At 34.2% G+C, this 14642-nt stretch overlaps 2 protein-coding genes across 2 annotated transcripts; one reads left to right on the top strand and one right to left on the bottom strand.

The window, feature by feature from the left end:
* Positions 1-687: 687 nt before the first annotated feature.
* Positions 688-7062, bottom strand: LOC112051069 (cytochrome P450 4C1-like). Its single transcript, XM_052883388.1, has 9 exons — positions 6741-7062; positions 4697-4806; positions 3981-4071; positions 2987-3172; positions 2518-2909; positions 2370-2438; positions 2092-2260; positions 1842-2015; positions 688-1069 (listed from the first exon to the last, which is right to left on the bottom strand). The coding sequence occupies exons 1-9, from the start codon at positions 6892-6894 to the stop codon at positions 912-914; spliced, it is 1503 nt and encodes a 500-aa protein (XP_052739348.1). The 5' UTR covers positions 6895-7062; the 3' UTR covers positions 688-911.
* A 1382-nt stretch (positions 7063-8444) lies between these two features.
* Positions 8445-14464, top strand: LOC112051070 (uncharacterized). The gene is made up of 5 exons (XM_024089544.2): positions 8445-8628; positions 8717-8883; positions 9345-9600; positions 11182-11417; positions 11969-14464. The coding sequence occupies exons 1-5, from the start codon at positions 8613-8615 to the stop codon at positions 12332-12334; spliced, it is 1041 nt and encodes a 346-aa protein (XP_023945312.2). The 5' UTR covers positions 8445-8612; the 3' UTR covers positions 12335-14464.
* The last annotated feature ends 178 nt before the right edge of the window (positions 14465-14642 follow it).

Genomic DNA, 14642 nt, shown 5'->3' with positions numbered 1-14642 from the left:
AGGGGTACCCACAGTAGATGGTGAACTTTGAATGGAGAGTCGAAAAAGACGAAATTGAGGTGTCTGTTAGTGAGATCATATTTGTAGGTAGTTATATATTAGACTACGACATGTTTATTTATAGATCATAAAGGAGCTAGGTGTAATAAAATCGAAACTATTTTTGTCATCATTGGACGAGACAGACGGGTCGGGACCCGCACCAATTAATTAATTTCCTTGTCCCAAAATGTTGAACAGCAATTTAAGCTGCCTGTTACTATAATTAATAGTTAAAAATCCACAAACAGATCAATTAGGTAAGAAGGTTATATATTATACCTATTTTAGGCATACCTACTTGTAGGTAGCCTTGAGTTAAGCCAGTCTCAAGTATTTCGTTAACAGCATAAAAAACTCGATTATTTCTTGTAAAAAAAAATCGATTTTAATTAAATTTACATTACCTTACCATTAAATTTATTTACCAACTAAACTAATTTAGCTTTTTTTCGAAAATTTAATCAGAAGGGGTGAAACAGGTTGATGGTTTTTATGGAAAGTCTTTTATTTTTCAAGTTACATTTGTAAAAATTTTTGAATTTTGAATTTCAAAATTCTACCCCTAAAGGGTTAAAAGTTTTTTTTAATATAAGTAAATCGTTTATGTTTTATGTTAAAGTTTTGTAACTAAAATTATTAGTGAGCTATTATAAAACATGCAATAATATAAATAGATGGAAAATAGGGATTGAAAGTTTACATCGATTTTCGAATTACGATATCGATTACATCGAAGTCGCGAAATAAATTCTACATAAAAAGCACGACTTAAAAGTCTAACATAAAGTCCGATATTAAAATATGACCTATGAATTCTTAAGCATAACATATAACATAATCTAGAAGAATATGTCCTTAACGTTCTGGCATTACCGTTTTTCAAATTTAACGTAAATTGGATCCTTTGTGCGTAAGATTATGCCGGTTACAAATACAATATCTTGTGGTTTGGTGACTGGAAGTAAGCGGTAGTTGGAAAGAACTGCAGTTATTGCTAACTTCATTTCCATCATAGCAAACTTTTGACCTGTGAACAAAATTTGTAAGTACCATTGTTACTTAGAGGAGAAATAATAAAAATAAATACTACGCTACGAAAAAAATACATGCGTTTTACCCACATACACTGATCATTGGTCAATATGTGCTTTTTAGGTCAAAACTTTTGCTCCTTTTATAAAAATAGTTAAGGTGTTATTCGATTCGGAATCGAATGTACCTAGATAGTTTTTGAAAAAATTAAGAGTCTTTTTTGTTGACGGTAGTTTGTTTTGCTATGTCTTTATACTTTTTGTATTTTTTTCAGATTTTTAAATTAATATTTATTAATCGATAAAATAAAAATATCTGAGTCGTCGTACCCTTCCTAGCGGTGCGACATGCCCATTGCCCGTGTTTCAGCGGCCGGCGGAACACCATTTTCAGCGCAATATTTAGTTAAATAAATATTTAGGCAGACTTCTAAAAGTTACACTTTTTGTTAGCAATTTTTCTCTTCTTTTGAACCGACTTACAAAAAGGAGGAGGTTCTTGAATCTATTGTCAAATTGGAAATATAGTTTTTGAGATATAAATAAAAAACCAAACCCCTTTTTTATTTTTAGTTAATTGTTTATAAATTTTGCAATATTTGCCATCGGCCTTTCATTTTTTTTTAAATACCTAAATGCGATTCCGAATCGAATGACACCTCAACCGTTTTTGTAGGAGAAGGAGAAAAAGTTTTTAGTTAGAAGTTAGACCTAAAAAGCACATCACCAGTGAACAGAAAACGGTAAAAGCTAATGCTTTTGTATTACCTATGCAGTTTCTTGGTCCTGCACTGAATGGTAGGTAAGAAAATGGATGCCAAGTTGGTTCTTTCATGAATCTTTCCGGTCGGAACTCCAAAGCCTCGACGAATTGATCTGAGCGTCTATGTAAGTCAAATATTGCAATTATAATAGTTTTCGGAGTCAGCTTTTCAATACCTCCTACAACAAGAAAAATAATAATTAGTCATATTTTTTTTTACATTGTCACAACTCGTAGTTTATGTTAACAACTTACTTAATGTCAGGGGGCCGTCGCACGTTCTTCCCATAAAATACACTGGTGGGTAAAGCCTCAATGTTTCCTTTATACAGGCTTCCAAATATTTCATTTCTGACAAATCTGATATCGTAGGCCTTTTGTTGGACGAACCCATAATTTTATAATATTCTTCTAATATGTTGTCCTATTAAATAAAATAATTTAATTTTAAATATAATAAGAATATCAAAAAGATATGGTTTACATTGCTCTCAATTGTTGACCTTTACCTAGTATAATTGTTTCTTGCCTACCTGAACATCTGTATTATTTGCCAGTAACATAAATGCAAACTGAAGTGCAGCTGCAGTTGTATCATGACCCTGTAAGTGTAACAAAAAAAATTCTGAATCGGAATCTTCAATTTTATCGAATTTATCTAAGTGAATGTGAAGTATGTACCTCGAACATAAAGGTGTCGACTTCTTCGTTGATGCCATCCGAATCAATAAGTCCTTGTTTCTCTGAATTCAAAAGAAGATCCAACATGGCCAAACGTTTTTTATCATTCATTACAAAATTATCGTCACTTTCAGTCATCGTTTCTGTATACAAGTTGTCAAAATATTCATTTTGTCTTCGTTTCTCAACGACGCGATCCCGAAATGAGTGAATAAAATTTAACGTTCTCTTGTGGGTACGTCCAAACTGACATAAATTAAAAATTGACTCTGGATGTAGCCATATCCGTATAGCTCTATAAAAAATATGCGTACCCAAATCATGAATTGCGTTCTTGTAAGATTTGCTAACCGTAGACGATTCTTCATCTAGGACAGTTCCCATTGCCGTCTCTGAATTCAAATAATTAATTTTAATTAGAGAATGTAAAGAATAAAAAACTTCAATCAAACGATCAACATTTTCTTACCACATATCGAATTTATTGTGAAATCTGAAATGAAAGGATAGATATTTGTTTTCGCACAATTCACTTCCGACTGTAGATTTTCAGCAAGCTTTGCACTTTTCTCAATTAATACAGAATTAAAATGGCGTAGAATTTTGAAGTGAAATGTTGGTGTAAGAATTTTTCTACGTTGGTGCCATTTTTTACCTAGAAATCAAATTATATCAGAAAATGTAAGCATCAATAATTATGCTTATAGTAAATCTTTATCAGGTGCAACTTCTATACATCTTTACTAATATTATAAATTTGTTTGTTTGTTTGTACGCGCTAATCTCAGGAACTATTGGTCTGATTTGAAAAAAAATTTCAGTGTTAGATTCTACTTATCGAGGAAGGCAAATATATATAGGCTATATAATATCCCCGTATTCCTACGGGAACGGGAAGCACGCGGGTGAAACGCGGCGTCAGCTGGTTGAAGATATTTTGAAAATATTAGTCGGAGGGCATGTAAAATCGATACTGTTTTTTTTTTCATTTTTCGTTTGTCTGTCCGTATTCTTATAAACCGGGCATCACGATGAAACTACTGAATAAATTCAAATTAAACTTGACTCGATTTGAGACCACGATACGACAGAGGTTAGGTAGGTATACTTACTACTTTTGTTTCGAAAATTAAATCAGAAAGGGGTGAAACAGGGGTTGAAAGTTTGTATGGAAAGTCCTTCATTTTTCAAGTTATATTTCTTTAATTTTGTATGTATAAAAAAACCAGAAAAATACTTAACATAATGTCATTCAAGATTTTCCAAATTGCTACCCATAAAGCGTTAAAAAGGGGTTAAAACGTTTTTGTTATGTATAAAACATGGGAAAATATAAATAGATATACGAGTAGAAGAGAAATAACAAGTCGCGGGCGTCCGAGACTTGTCATTCCCATAGGTAGTTAGTAAGTTGCTACAACAACTTACTAACTACTTGCTTATGTACTACTTTTATGACTTACCACTGCTTAAAAGAAGCCCATCGTGTAACCATGGTCGCAGAAACCTATAAATGTAACTTTTTTCATTATGTCTAGTGCCACTAATAACTGTCTGTAACAAAAGATCTCTTAAATAAAGTGTTAACAATTAACGTTGTTGCTGTAAAATATATTAAACAAACCCATATGCGGCCGCTTACACATAGGTAATGCTCTCAGAACGCTAGTTACCATTACTAACAGGGGCGTAGCTACCGTCGTATCAATGATACGGGGCCCCCGGGCTACAAGGGCCCCTTAAGTGTGAAAGCAAAAATTAGTAAAATTTAAACCACAATTTTACTTAATTTGATGCTTTCCGGTAAAGAAACCTAAGAGATTTTAATTTTAAGAGAACCACATAGGAAATCTTTGTTGAGAACTCGAAATAAAGCTTTTCTAGGCTCTCCCCACGCCATATCCAAAATTCAGCTTTCTGATTTGCATTTGTAATCCGACATATCGACTCTAATACACACATAAACACACTTAATTTTTACAGTAATAAATATTCTTATTAAAACTAAAAGAAATAAATGTGTCTAGGCTGAAATTTGGTCAACCATTCCTGGTCTCCCCTATTGTAAGAGCTTTCCGTGAGATCTTATATTAAGGTACTTTATATGAAAAAATGTTTTGAGACTATGTACGAGTAGGTACTATTCATTAACCGAAAATTTTGTTAGGTATAATCTTACCTCCACATCTTTTGGATGGGTAATAACTAAACATTGAGCAGTTCCCAGTTTTATTTCTAAAATATCCTTATATTTGTTTGCCAAATATCTTAAATAATAAAACGCTGACTCTGTAAAATAAACAATACTTAGTTTAGTTTTATGAAAACGACCTACCTACCTAGTTTCTAGTTACCTACTTAGGTACGTATATAACGTTATCCACATATATGTATTTACTTAGAGTTTTGATACCTTCATCCTGTACTAATAATAAATATGTTCCTAAGCCCTGACAATACTTTCCTGATAATAATTGATAATTCTTCTTCTCAATGCTGAAACCCCTTAGAGTAAATATTCTATTGAATTCTGTACAATAGCTTTTAAGATTAGACTGAATATAATCAAAGTCAGCACCATACATAATAGTAAGATTAATCTAGGCTCGAAATCGAAAGTGTTCGCAAAAGATCTATCTATTAAACGAAGACACTTGACGCGTTTGAAAACCGATCATGGAATCTCATTTCTTCCAAGCCAGAGATTTTGAGTGAGGTCGAGAAGTTCTATGGACATCACTAATCAAAGTTCTGTTGACAATTTGGCTAAAGATTCTAGAGCCAAATTGACCCGACCGATGATATCTCGGACGTCAGCCTATACGAGATTAGTATGGCTCTCAAACAACTAAAAATCCACAAGCCTTCAGGTGAAGGCGAACTCACAGCAAAACTCCTGAAAGCGGGTAGAAAACTGATACATAAGGGCTTTCAGCGATTGTTCAATAACGTCATTCACCAGGGCACAACACCCGAGGCGTGGCACAAGAGCGTGGTGGTTCTGTTCTTCAAAAATTTTAATAAAAAAAATACAACCGACTTCAAAACCTAAAAACGTACCCACTAAACTAAAAAGCGAAAAATAACATCATAATATGTTCTACCTGCTGATCAGTATGAAGGCGGTGCTAAGCCGGTGATGTATTAATTCAAGCCATGTGAGAATATCTTATAGATTTAGATTTTACAGACAGTGTTGTTTCATGTGGTCCTGTCAGAAATGGCTTAAATTAAGACAACACCGGCTAAGCACCGCCTTCATACTGATCAGCAGGTAGAACATATTATGATGTTATTTTTCGCTTTTTAGTTTAGTGGGTACGTTTTTAGGTTTTGAAGTCGGTTGTATTTTTTTTATTAAAATTTTTATTATTTTTCCATTTTTAGTGTAAAATTTAATTTCAAAAGAAAACATCAGACACCTAATGACAGTCACAACCCATCTTGGTACAAAATTCTCAGCAATACAAATTAATCAAGCCCAAGCACAAGGTAGTTACCGTAAACCGTTAAGGAGTTCCCTTAATTGACCTTGGTCTTCATTATCAGACCCCTAATAACAGACACAACTCATATAGGTAGAAAGTTCTCAGCAATACGAATTAATCAAGGCCAAACACAAGGTAGTTACTGTAAACTGTTAAGGAGTTCCCTTAATTGTCCTTGGTCTTCATCACCAAACCCCTAAATGACAGTCACAAGCTATCTATGTGGAAAGTTCTCATTAATACAAATTAATCAAGCCCAAACACAAGGTAACTGCTGTAAATCGCCGAGGAGTTCCCTCGTCTGTTTTATGGCTCCATCATCAGATCGACTTTAAACCTTCATAAAATTGTAGTGCTTAAAAGTACTAAATGGAAAAGTTTACGAACACGCTAGACACCCATATAATTTTTGAAAGTTCCCCTCAATTCCTCCAGGATTCCATCATCAAATCTTGACATGATGGCAATGGGACCAAATGGGGACTATACCGTTTCAAACAAAAAAAGAATTTTTGAAATCGGTCCAGGCGTCTTTGAGTAATCGGTGTACATACATAAAAAAAAAAAAAAAAATTTGAGAATTGAGAACCTCCTCCTTTTTGAAGTCGGTTAAAAAGGGTGATGGGTGGGAAGGATGGTGTATCTACCATTTGCGTTTTATCCATTAATTACGGGACACCCTATATATACGATGAAATCACTAAGTACTTAATTAATTATACAAAGTTTGTTTACCAGTCGACATTAAAAAATCAAACACATTTCCAACCATAGGTAATGCATTAGGTCCGGGAAGTTTAAATCGTTTGGCGGTCGAAATGCTACGAGTAACTAGACCATAACACAAAACCAATGAAAATATTAATGCCAAGCACACAAAAGACCACATTGTGTTTATTTATTTTTGAACACATTTATTTTATTCACTGTTCTTCCGCTATTCGAAAAAATTACTGAACATGGACCATCCGTATCGATTAAAATTAAGTAACCGACAATATCTACTTATTTTGATACAACAACATTCATAATCGATACGTCCAGCCAAAATGAGTACTTTGTAACGATCTTCATTCGTATAGTGTATAGGTAGGTTCTTAATTAGGTAGGAAGATAATTAAGTGGGTGACAATATAGCATTGTTTAATTTTAAATTAATTCCTAACAGATTTATGATGATATTATTTTTATTACTCTGTCAAGGCTGTCTTTAATGGAGAATGTTACTAGGTATGCAAAATCATTTAAAACTTTGTTACATTAGAGCTTTTAAATATATATATTACAGACTAGCAGATGCCCGCGACTTCGTCCGCGTGAAAATCGATGTACACTTTGGATCCCTTTTCCTCTTCTATTTATATTTTCGCATGTTTTATATTATATAGTATATATTATATAAGGCCGGAGTAAAATAAAGTGCGCGTGCGCGTTTATTGTGCTTGCGTAAAAAAAATCAGAAAAAGTTTAACTTCTTTCAACCATTCAACCTTTTAGGGGTTGAATTTTTTTATCCCTATTGCTTTTCCCATTCTATCTTTAGTCAATGTACTTAGCTGTTACCGTGAACATAATTTGACACTAATGAGGGACTTTTATAAAATAAAGTTCAACTCTTATGTAACCCCATAAGGGAGAAATTATCGAAGTTCTTTTTTCATGTTAAGTTTACTGTTCGTAGATGATTTTTCTCAAATATGACATGAAAATGTTACATTTTTAATTAGAGAAAAATTCTAACCCTTTGCAACCTTCTTGGGGTTGAATTTTTATCCCTATTGCATTTCACATTCTATCGATAGTCAATGTAATCTATTACCGTGAACAAAATTTGAGAAATGACGGACTTCCATAAAAAAAGTTTAACCCTTTTTTAACCCTTAGGAGAGAAATTTTTGAAGTTCCTTTTTAATATTAGAAAAAGCGTATGTAGACCATTTTTACAAATATAACTTGCTAAATGACTGATTTTTATTTTTTCACAGATATCCACCCCTTTTAGCCCTTCAGGGGTAAAAAATAGCTTAAATCACATTTCGTAACTTTTTTCTAGATTTATGCACAATCTTAATTTATAAATGCAAAAGGTCGAAAAAAAAACAGCTTGATGTACTTACAAAGCTGAATTTTGGCAGGCAGGGAGGTAGCATACAGTTAATAGGTATCCAAAACGGATTTTGCAATAGAGCTGGATTAAAGAGGCCTAAGGGCGGACGGAGTCGCGAGCGTCCGCTACTCGCTAATAAGTTAAGTTAAAAAGACGAAACCAAAAGACTAAACGATTAGACCACAGATTAAAGCGCACTTATGCTGCGCATATGGATTATACAATCTGTAACATCAAACATAATGTCAAATCCAACTGACATTTGACTTTGACACCTGCTACTCGCACGGTCTAAGAAAAAGAATTCCCGCCCCCCGGCACTCGGTCCTGAGTAAATATGTTCCTTGCACTCGGTATTGGTTGCGTTCGTGTACTGTTTGTAAAAACAAACATTTCAAAATTCATAATAGTTGCTTTCATCAAATAAAATTGCAACATAAGCCTCGTATTGTAAAGAATATCGTCTAATATAATATGATATAAAGTCCATTTGCTTAACAATGGGTGAACTTATTGGTAATCATTCTATAAGCTATTTATTGTTTCGTTGTTTGATGTTCACAAAAATGGTGTTTTTCACATGTATTATAATCTATTTTTTCAGAATTCACGACGTTGGCCCATCATCAACGCAGGTTTTATAAAATAACAAGCAGTAGTATAGCATTTTCTTTAAAAGTCGAGAGACAAATCAGAAATTACATGTGCGCAGACCGGCCTGCAGCAATAGGCCTGGCTCAGAAATCGGACAGCACGTGTATAGACTATTGGGTAACTATTTTTTTCGATTTGAACTATTTTATAGATATGAGTCAGCTATGTTTATAACTCATTTAATATTTAGACCGCACGTAGCTGGAGCACTGGTCTCCTCCAACTAACTGACTGACTCCAAGTCAAAAATTACACTTTCTTAAACTATCGACTTACAATTACAAGAGAATGTCAATAACAGTTCAGTCAAAGTTTCTTTTTATTGCTATCACCATTTCACAATATTATGTAAAACTTATTACCCAGTTAATCAGTTATGCAGTGCATCTCATTCCTTCCATTTATTTTTGGACAATTTTTATTGGAATTATTTGTCATTAGACATTAATGTCTGAAAGATGGCTTGGAAGGAATATATAGATGGTGTAAAGACTATACAAAAATTTTTTGAACAACTTCACATATAATTTCATAAAGATACATTAAAAATTTATAGATCATATTTTTTATACTTTCAGATAGTGATAAAACGAAATCAATGTTGGATAGAGAGAGATGAAGTACGAGTGGGTAATACTAAACAGTTGCCTAACTTTTCTGAGAGAAACAAATACACTAAGTACTGGATTTCGTGGCATAACTCTCGGTTACAATTTGGTCTAACCAGTGATGGAGTCCCTATAATATCAAAGCGAACTCTAGGACCAAATAATATCCAATATGTGACATTTGATATTTTTGCTGACAGAGGATCACTTCAGTGGAAACTATTTTGTAAGTTGTTAAAGATTAAATATTGTTCATTAATCATTATGTCTTAAACGGTGTAAGAAAAACATCGTGAGGAAACCTGCATACCAGAGAATTTTCTTAATTCTCTGTGTATGTGAAGTCTGCCAATCCGCATTGGGCCAGCATGGTCAACTATTAGCCTAACCCCTCTAATTCTTAGAGAAGACTCCAGCTCAGCAGTGAGCCGAATATGGGATGATAACACTAAATATTAAATGAGCTATTTTATCACTTTTAACCAGTCTAATATTATAAAACATTAGGAAGGCTGTCTCATTTATTTAGATTTAAAGTATTTTTTCTTTTATCATATTTGCTAGGAAGTTTTGATGGGTCTTAGGCAACAGTGCATAATGTTTCCCTATGGTTAACTTTTCATGTACATATATATAATTATTGTTTATGGTCTTCATGTTTTATATGACATATTTAAGAGACATTGAGCATTTAATGCCTCTTTATATTATACTAGCAGACCCGGTCAAGCTTCACTTTGACTTATGTGCACTTCTTCCCTACCCCTACTCTTGTAGTGCTTGTGGTTATTTATACTACTAAAACACAATTGAACTTTTTTTTAAAATTTTGTCTTGTCTATTTGTCTGGGCTAGTCTCTGAAATGGCTGAACCATTATTAATGAGACTTTCTGCTGAAAATAAATGAGCAATATATAGGCTACTTTTTGTCCTGGAATACCTCAGTGTATTTCTCTAAAACTCAATTTAGTGCAGATAAAGTGTGTATGTTTGCTGCTGGCCTTCACTATTTGATCTTTATTTGGTGGTTTGATGTTTATTTTAAAAGTTATCAACCTATTAAAATAAACATCAAATCAATTAATGACAAAATGTCATCAACATACCTTATGAAATACACCAGTAAGCACCGGATGACATTTTTACATAGAATCTCAATTTCGTATAATTATGTCAACTAGCATACGTCAAAGATAGTGAATAAGCCTGCATGTCAGTAATATATACATACATATATTTTTTATCTTCTGGGTTTATCTGCGATCAGTAAAATAACTATAAGCAGATGTGCTTCATGATGACTTCGCTTTTCACGACTCCCCAGTGAGAACATCCCTTCATTGTTTTTATAGGTTAATAGGTTTCTGACGGCCTCCGTGGCGCAGTGGTATGCGCGGTGGATTTTCAAGACTGAGGTCCTGGGTTCGATCCCCGGCTGGGCAGATTGAGATTTTCTTAATTTGTCCAGGTCTGGCTGGTGGGAGGCTTCGGCCGTGGCTAGTTACCACCCTACCGGCAAAGACGTACCGCCAAGCGATTTAGCGTTCCGGTACGATGCCGTGTAGAAACCGAAAGGGGTGTGGATTTTCATCCTCCTCCTAACAAGTTAGCCCGCTTCCATCTTAGACTGCATCATCACTTACCATCAGGTGAGATTGTAGTCAAGGGCTAACTTGTAAAGAATAAAAAAAAAAACGTTTAAATAATGTGCTTCCTTTAAGCCTGATATGTTCTGTGAATCAAATGTAATATGAATAAAAAATTAAAATGAAATGAGAATTTGTAGCATACATTCTTATGTTACAGTGCCACCACCAAAAGAACAAGCACCTCTTGTTAAAAGGATCACAGGGGGTGAATTGCATTGGGTGGAATGGGATGGAAAACTTCCTGAAGATGCTTTGATCGGAGGATATGGAAAAGAAATATTGTATATAATAAGGTGGAAGTATGACAATTCATTAATACTAGGCAACTATGCACATTCAAAGGAATCGATTTATCTGCCATTGCCTAATGGAAATCTTGAAACAAAGTTTGAGGTAAGACTCTTTTATTTATGAACTAGTGGATCAAGCTTCCCTTTCTTCACTTCTACCTTACCCCTACCCAACCCTACTCCTACCCTACCTAAATCTACCTCTACTCTTACTCTACCTCTACTCTAACCCTACCCTACCTCTACCCTAATGTTTGTAGAGGTAGGGTAGGGGTACCCATAGCTAATTAGGTTTACATTACACTTCCTAATACATTCTTCAAAACTGCAATACATTACTATGTACTTTTGTATAATCCACTACAATGGATAGGCTTGTTGACACTTTTTGAATGGTCTTAAACTTTTTCATAATTTTTCTACTTGAATTAAAAAAATTAATATATTTTTTTAAGACGTGACGTGACGTGACATGAAAATTTCAATTTTTAAACATTATTTTGTCATGATGGTCTATATTTCAACTGTTTCATGACGTCCATATATTGCATATATTAATTTTTCAACTACCGGCTACCCCTATGCAGGTATCTTCTGAATTTTGCTTTTTTCAAGAATGTTGCTGTTATAATCAATTATCCTGTATATTTGCAGATTCTCTGTGGATATAATTGCATTTGGGTACCTACCGTCAAAAACCATATACCAATAGGGGCAGTAGAGGGTGGATTTGATGATGTAAGCAAAGAAAAACTTTATATTGGACGTGCAGTTGTAGAAGATAAACTAATACCAGGGAAAGTGCAGCCATCAGATTCAGCGTGCAGTGTAACTTACAATATGGAACAAAACTATGTACATCGATATGAAATTTTAGTTGATTTAAATTTACTGAAGGACAATTCAGATCTAGGTCGATTGTCTATTTTAGGAAAAATATCAGACAACTGTTCCCAGGACAGTGAACTCAGTGATTATGAGGATATTAATAATTATGGAAGTTCAGATTCGGAATTGTAAGTTAAAAGGTCTAAGCGGTTTAAGGACGGGCCAAATTCACAACATTTTTGTAACATTTATGCAGTGTTACCAACTCTCCAAAATATTTATCCCTAAAGTTTGTGTCAAAAACTCCTAAAATCGCCTTAATTTTTGAGTTGTCCCCCTAAAAAATATAAATTCATAATAATTTAGAAATGACATGCTGTAATATGTTTCAAAAGTCTATGTTTATTACAGACAAAATATTACGTCTTTATCTGAAGATTCAGATTTTTTGAAATCATACAAAATCAAACAAAAAAATGTTAAATTTATTCAGTGTCATCATACACTGAATAAATTTAACATTTTTTTTTTATTCGATGAAAATTGCCGCCAGTTGCCTGAGAGTGGTTGTAGAATAACGTATATATGTCGTTATAAGTCGCTAGGTCAAGAAAGAAATATTAAAATTATCATCAATTTAAAAATATTAAAGAGTCAAAAAATCCCTGAAAATACCCCTAAAAAAAGTCGGGGGAAAACCCCTAAGTTGGGAACCCTGCATTTATGTATTCCAATCCAATTACAAACGCCCATCGGCGTGATCAGCATTTCCATTGGTGCAACTATATCATCTGTGGCCAGTGGCGTATTCATTGGATGGGCCCCAGAAAATTGTTTTTTTTACTGACTTCAAAAATAGGCGGTGTATTTAATTAAAAAAATACAGCCGCACATGGGATGTGTTTATTAGTGTGTAAAAACTACACGTGTGTGTATTGCGAATCAAGTTTATACTTATGTGTAGTTTATGGACACAAAATACATTTATTGGTGTGAAATATTTTCGATGTATGAGTTTACCCCACATAGGCAATAAACGACAGACAATTCTGATGGTAAATTTGGGTGCAGACCATACAATTTGGTCTGAGTACATAACCTCGTATAACAGCCTTCCTCAATAATGGACAATTCAACACAATAATAATGTTTATATAAAAATACATATTTTGTTGCCTTTTATCAAAACCAATTGATTTGCTAATATTTTCGACGGCCGCGTGGCAAAGTACTCGTAATATCGCTTTCTACATCCCCGGCCGTGGGTTCGATTCCTACACTTACACTTACACACATCACAACACGCCAGTTATGCAAGCACGCATGCATGCTTGTACATAGTACAAGATGATAAAGCACCTTGATAAACCCATCACCTTGTTGTGTGTACTTGTGTGTTTACTTGCCCATTCAATGCCGCTTTGAATAGAAACGTGTAAACGCAGCACAAAACAGATGGCGGCGTTTTTATTTTGTAGTAATGCCTACCTTACTAATAATTAACCTATCTCAACTTTTGTGTTGCAATGTAAGTTTTTATAATTTTGTATTTTTTTATGTTAATTTCGTGCAGGGAAAAAAATGTATTCCTTTAAAATAAGGACTGCATAAAAATAATGTATACACGATACCTAAGTACACCCTTAAGGGCCGGACGGTATTTCCTATAACACACTGTATATTTTATTCTGAGGTAAATATATATTTTATTGCACATTTAAATAAAACGTTCTCAAAACGTTTTTAGGAAATTTTTCATTGCTTATTCCCACATTTTTTGGCCGCGCCTAACATCTGGATCGGGCCTACTGGGCCTTAGGCCTAGTTCGGACTACTTCAGTATTTTAGTAGTAGTAACAATTTTCGGATTTTTCCCAAAAATTGTTCGTACTCGTCTGTACGGCCTATCAGGGTAAATCCGCCACTGGCTATTACGCAATAACTTCTGATTATTTATTGGTCATTTTAAGTGTATACCGTTCATAGGTAGGTACTTGTTGGTAGTCCCTAAGAGAAGACGGCATTTGTGGCGCAGTGGTATGCGCGGTGGATTTACAAGACGGAGGTCCTGGGTTCGACCCCCGGCTGGGCTGATTGTGGTTTTCTTAATTGGTCCAAGTCTAGCTGTTGGGAGGTTTCGGCCTTGGCTAGTTACCACTCTACCGGCAAAAAATGTCCCGCCAAGCGATTTAGCGTTCCGGTACAATATCGTGAAATGGGTGTGGATTGTCATCCTACGCCTAACAAGTTAGCCCGCTACCATCTTAGAGTGCATCATCACTTACCATCAGGTGAGATTCCAGTTAAGGGCTAACTTTTAAAGAATAAAAAAAAACTAGAGGTCTATGTCCAGCATCGGCCTCTCTTGGGGACATCACATCAGTTCATGATGATGATGATGATATACCTACTCTTAAGTATATTGGAGGTATTTATTTGTACTTAAAACATCATTAGTGCTAAAATTATGTTAAATATTTTGTATATATATGTATAAATG

This window comes from Bicyclus anynana, chromosome 1 (genome assembly GCF_947172395.1).
Source record: "Bicyclus anynana chromosome 1, ilBicAnyn1.1, whole genome shotgun sequence".
NCBI lineage: Eukaryota > Metazoa > Arthropoda > Insecta > Lepidoptera > Nymphalidae > Bicyclus > Bicyclus anynana.
Note: the sequence above shows the minus strand (reverse complement) of the source record. Positions and strands in the feature narration are given on the sequence as shown.

Coding starts and splice junctions, on each gene's coding strand:
- LOC112051069 (XM_052883388.1), bottom strand. CDS start 6,894: ATGTGGTCTTTTGTGTGCTTGGCATTAATATTTTCATTGGTTTTGTGT. Junction 2,261..2,369: donor CAAATAATACAGATGTTCAG/GTAGGCAAGAAA, acceptor TTTATTTAATAG/GACAACATATTAGAAGAATA. Junction 2,016..2,091: donor CGACGGCCCCCTGACATTAA/GTAAGTTGTTAA, acceptor TTCTTGTTGTAG/GAGGTATTGAAAAGCTGACT.
- LOC112051070 (XM_024089544.2), top strand. Junction 9,601..11,181: donor ACTTCAGTGGAAACTATTTT/GTAAGTTGTTAA, acceptor CTTATGTTACAG/TGCCACCACCAAAAGAACAA. Junction 11,418..11,968: donor ATCTTGAAACAAAGTTTGAG/GTAAGACTCTTT, acceptor GTATATTTGCAG/ATTCTCTGTGGATATAATTG.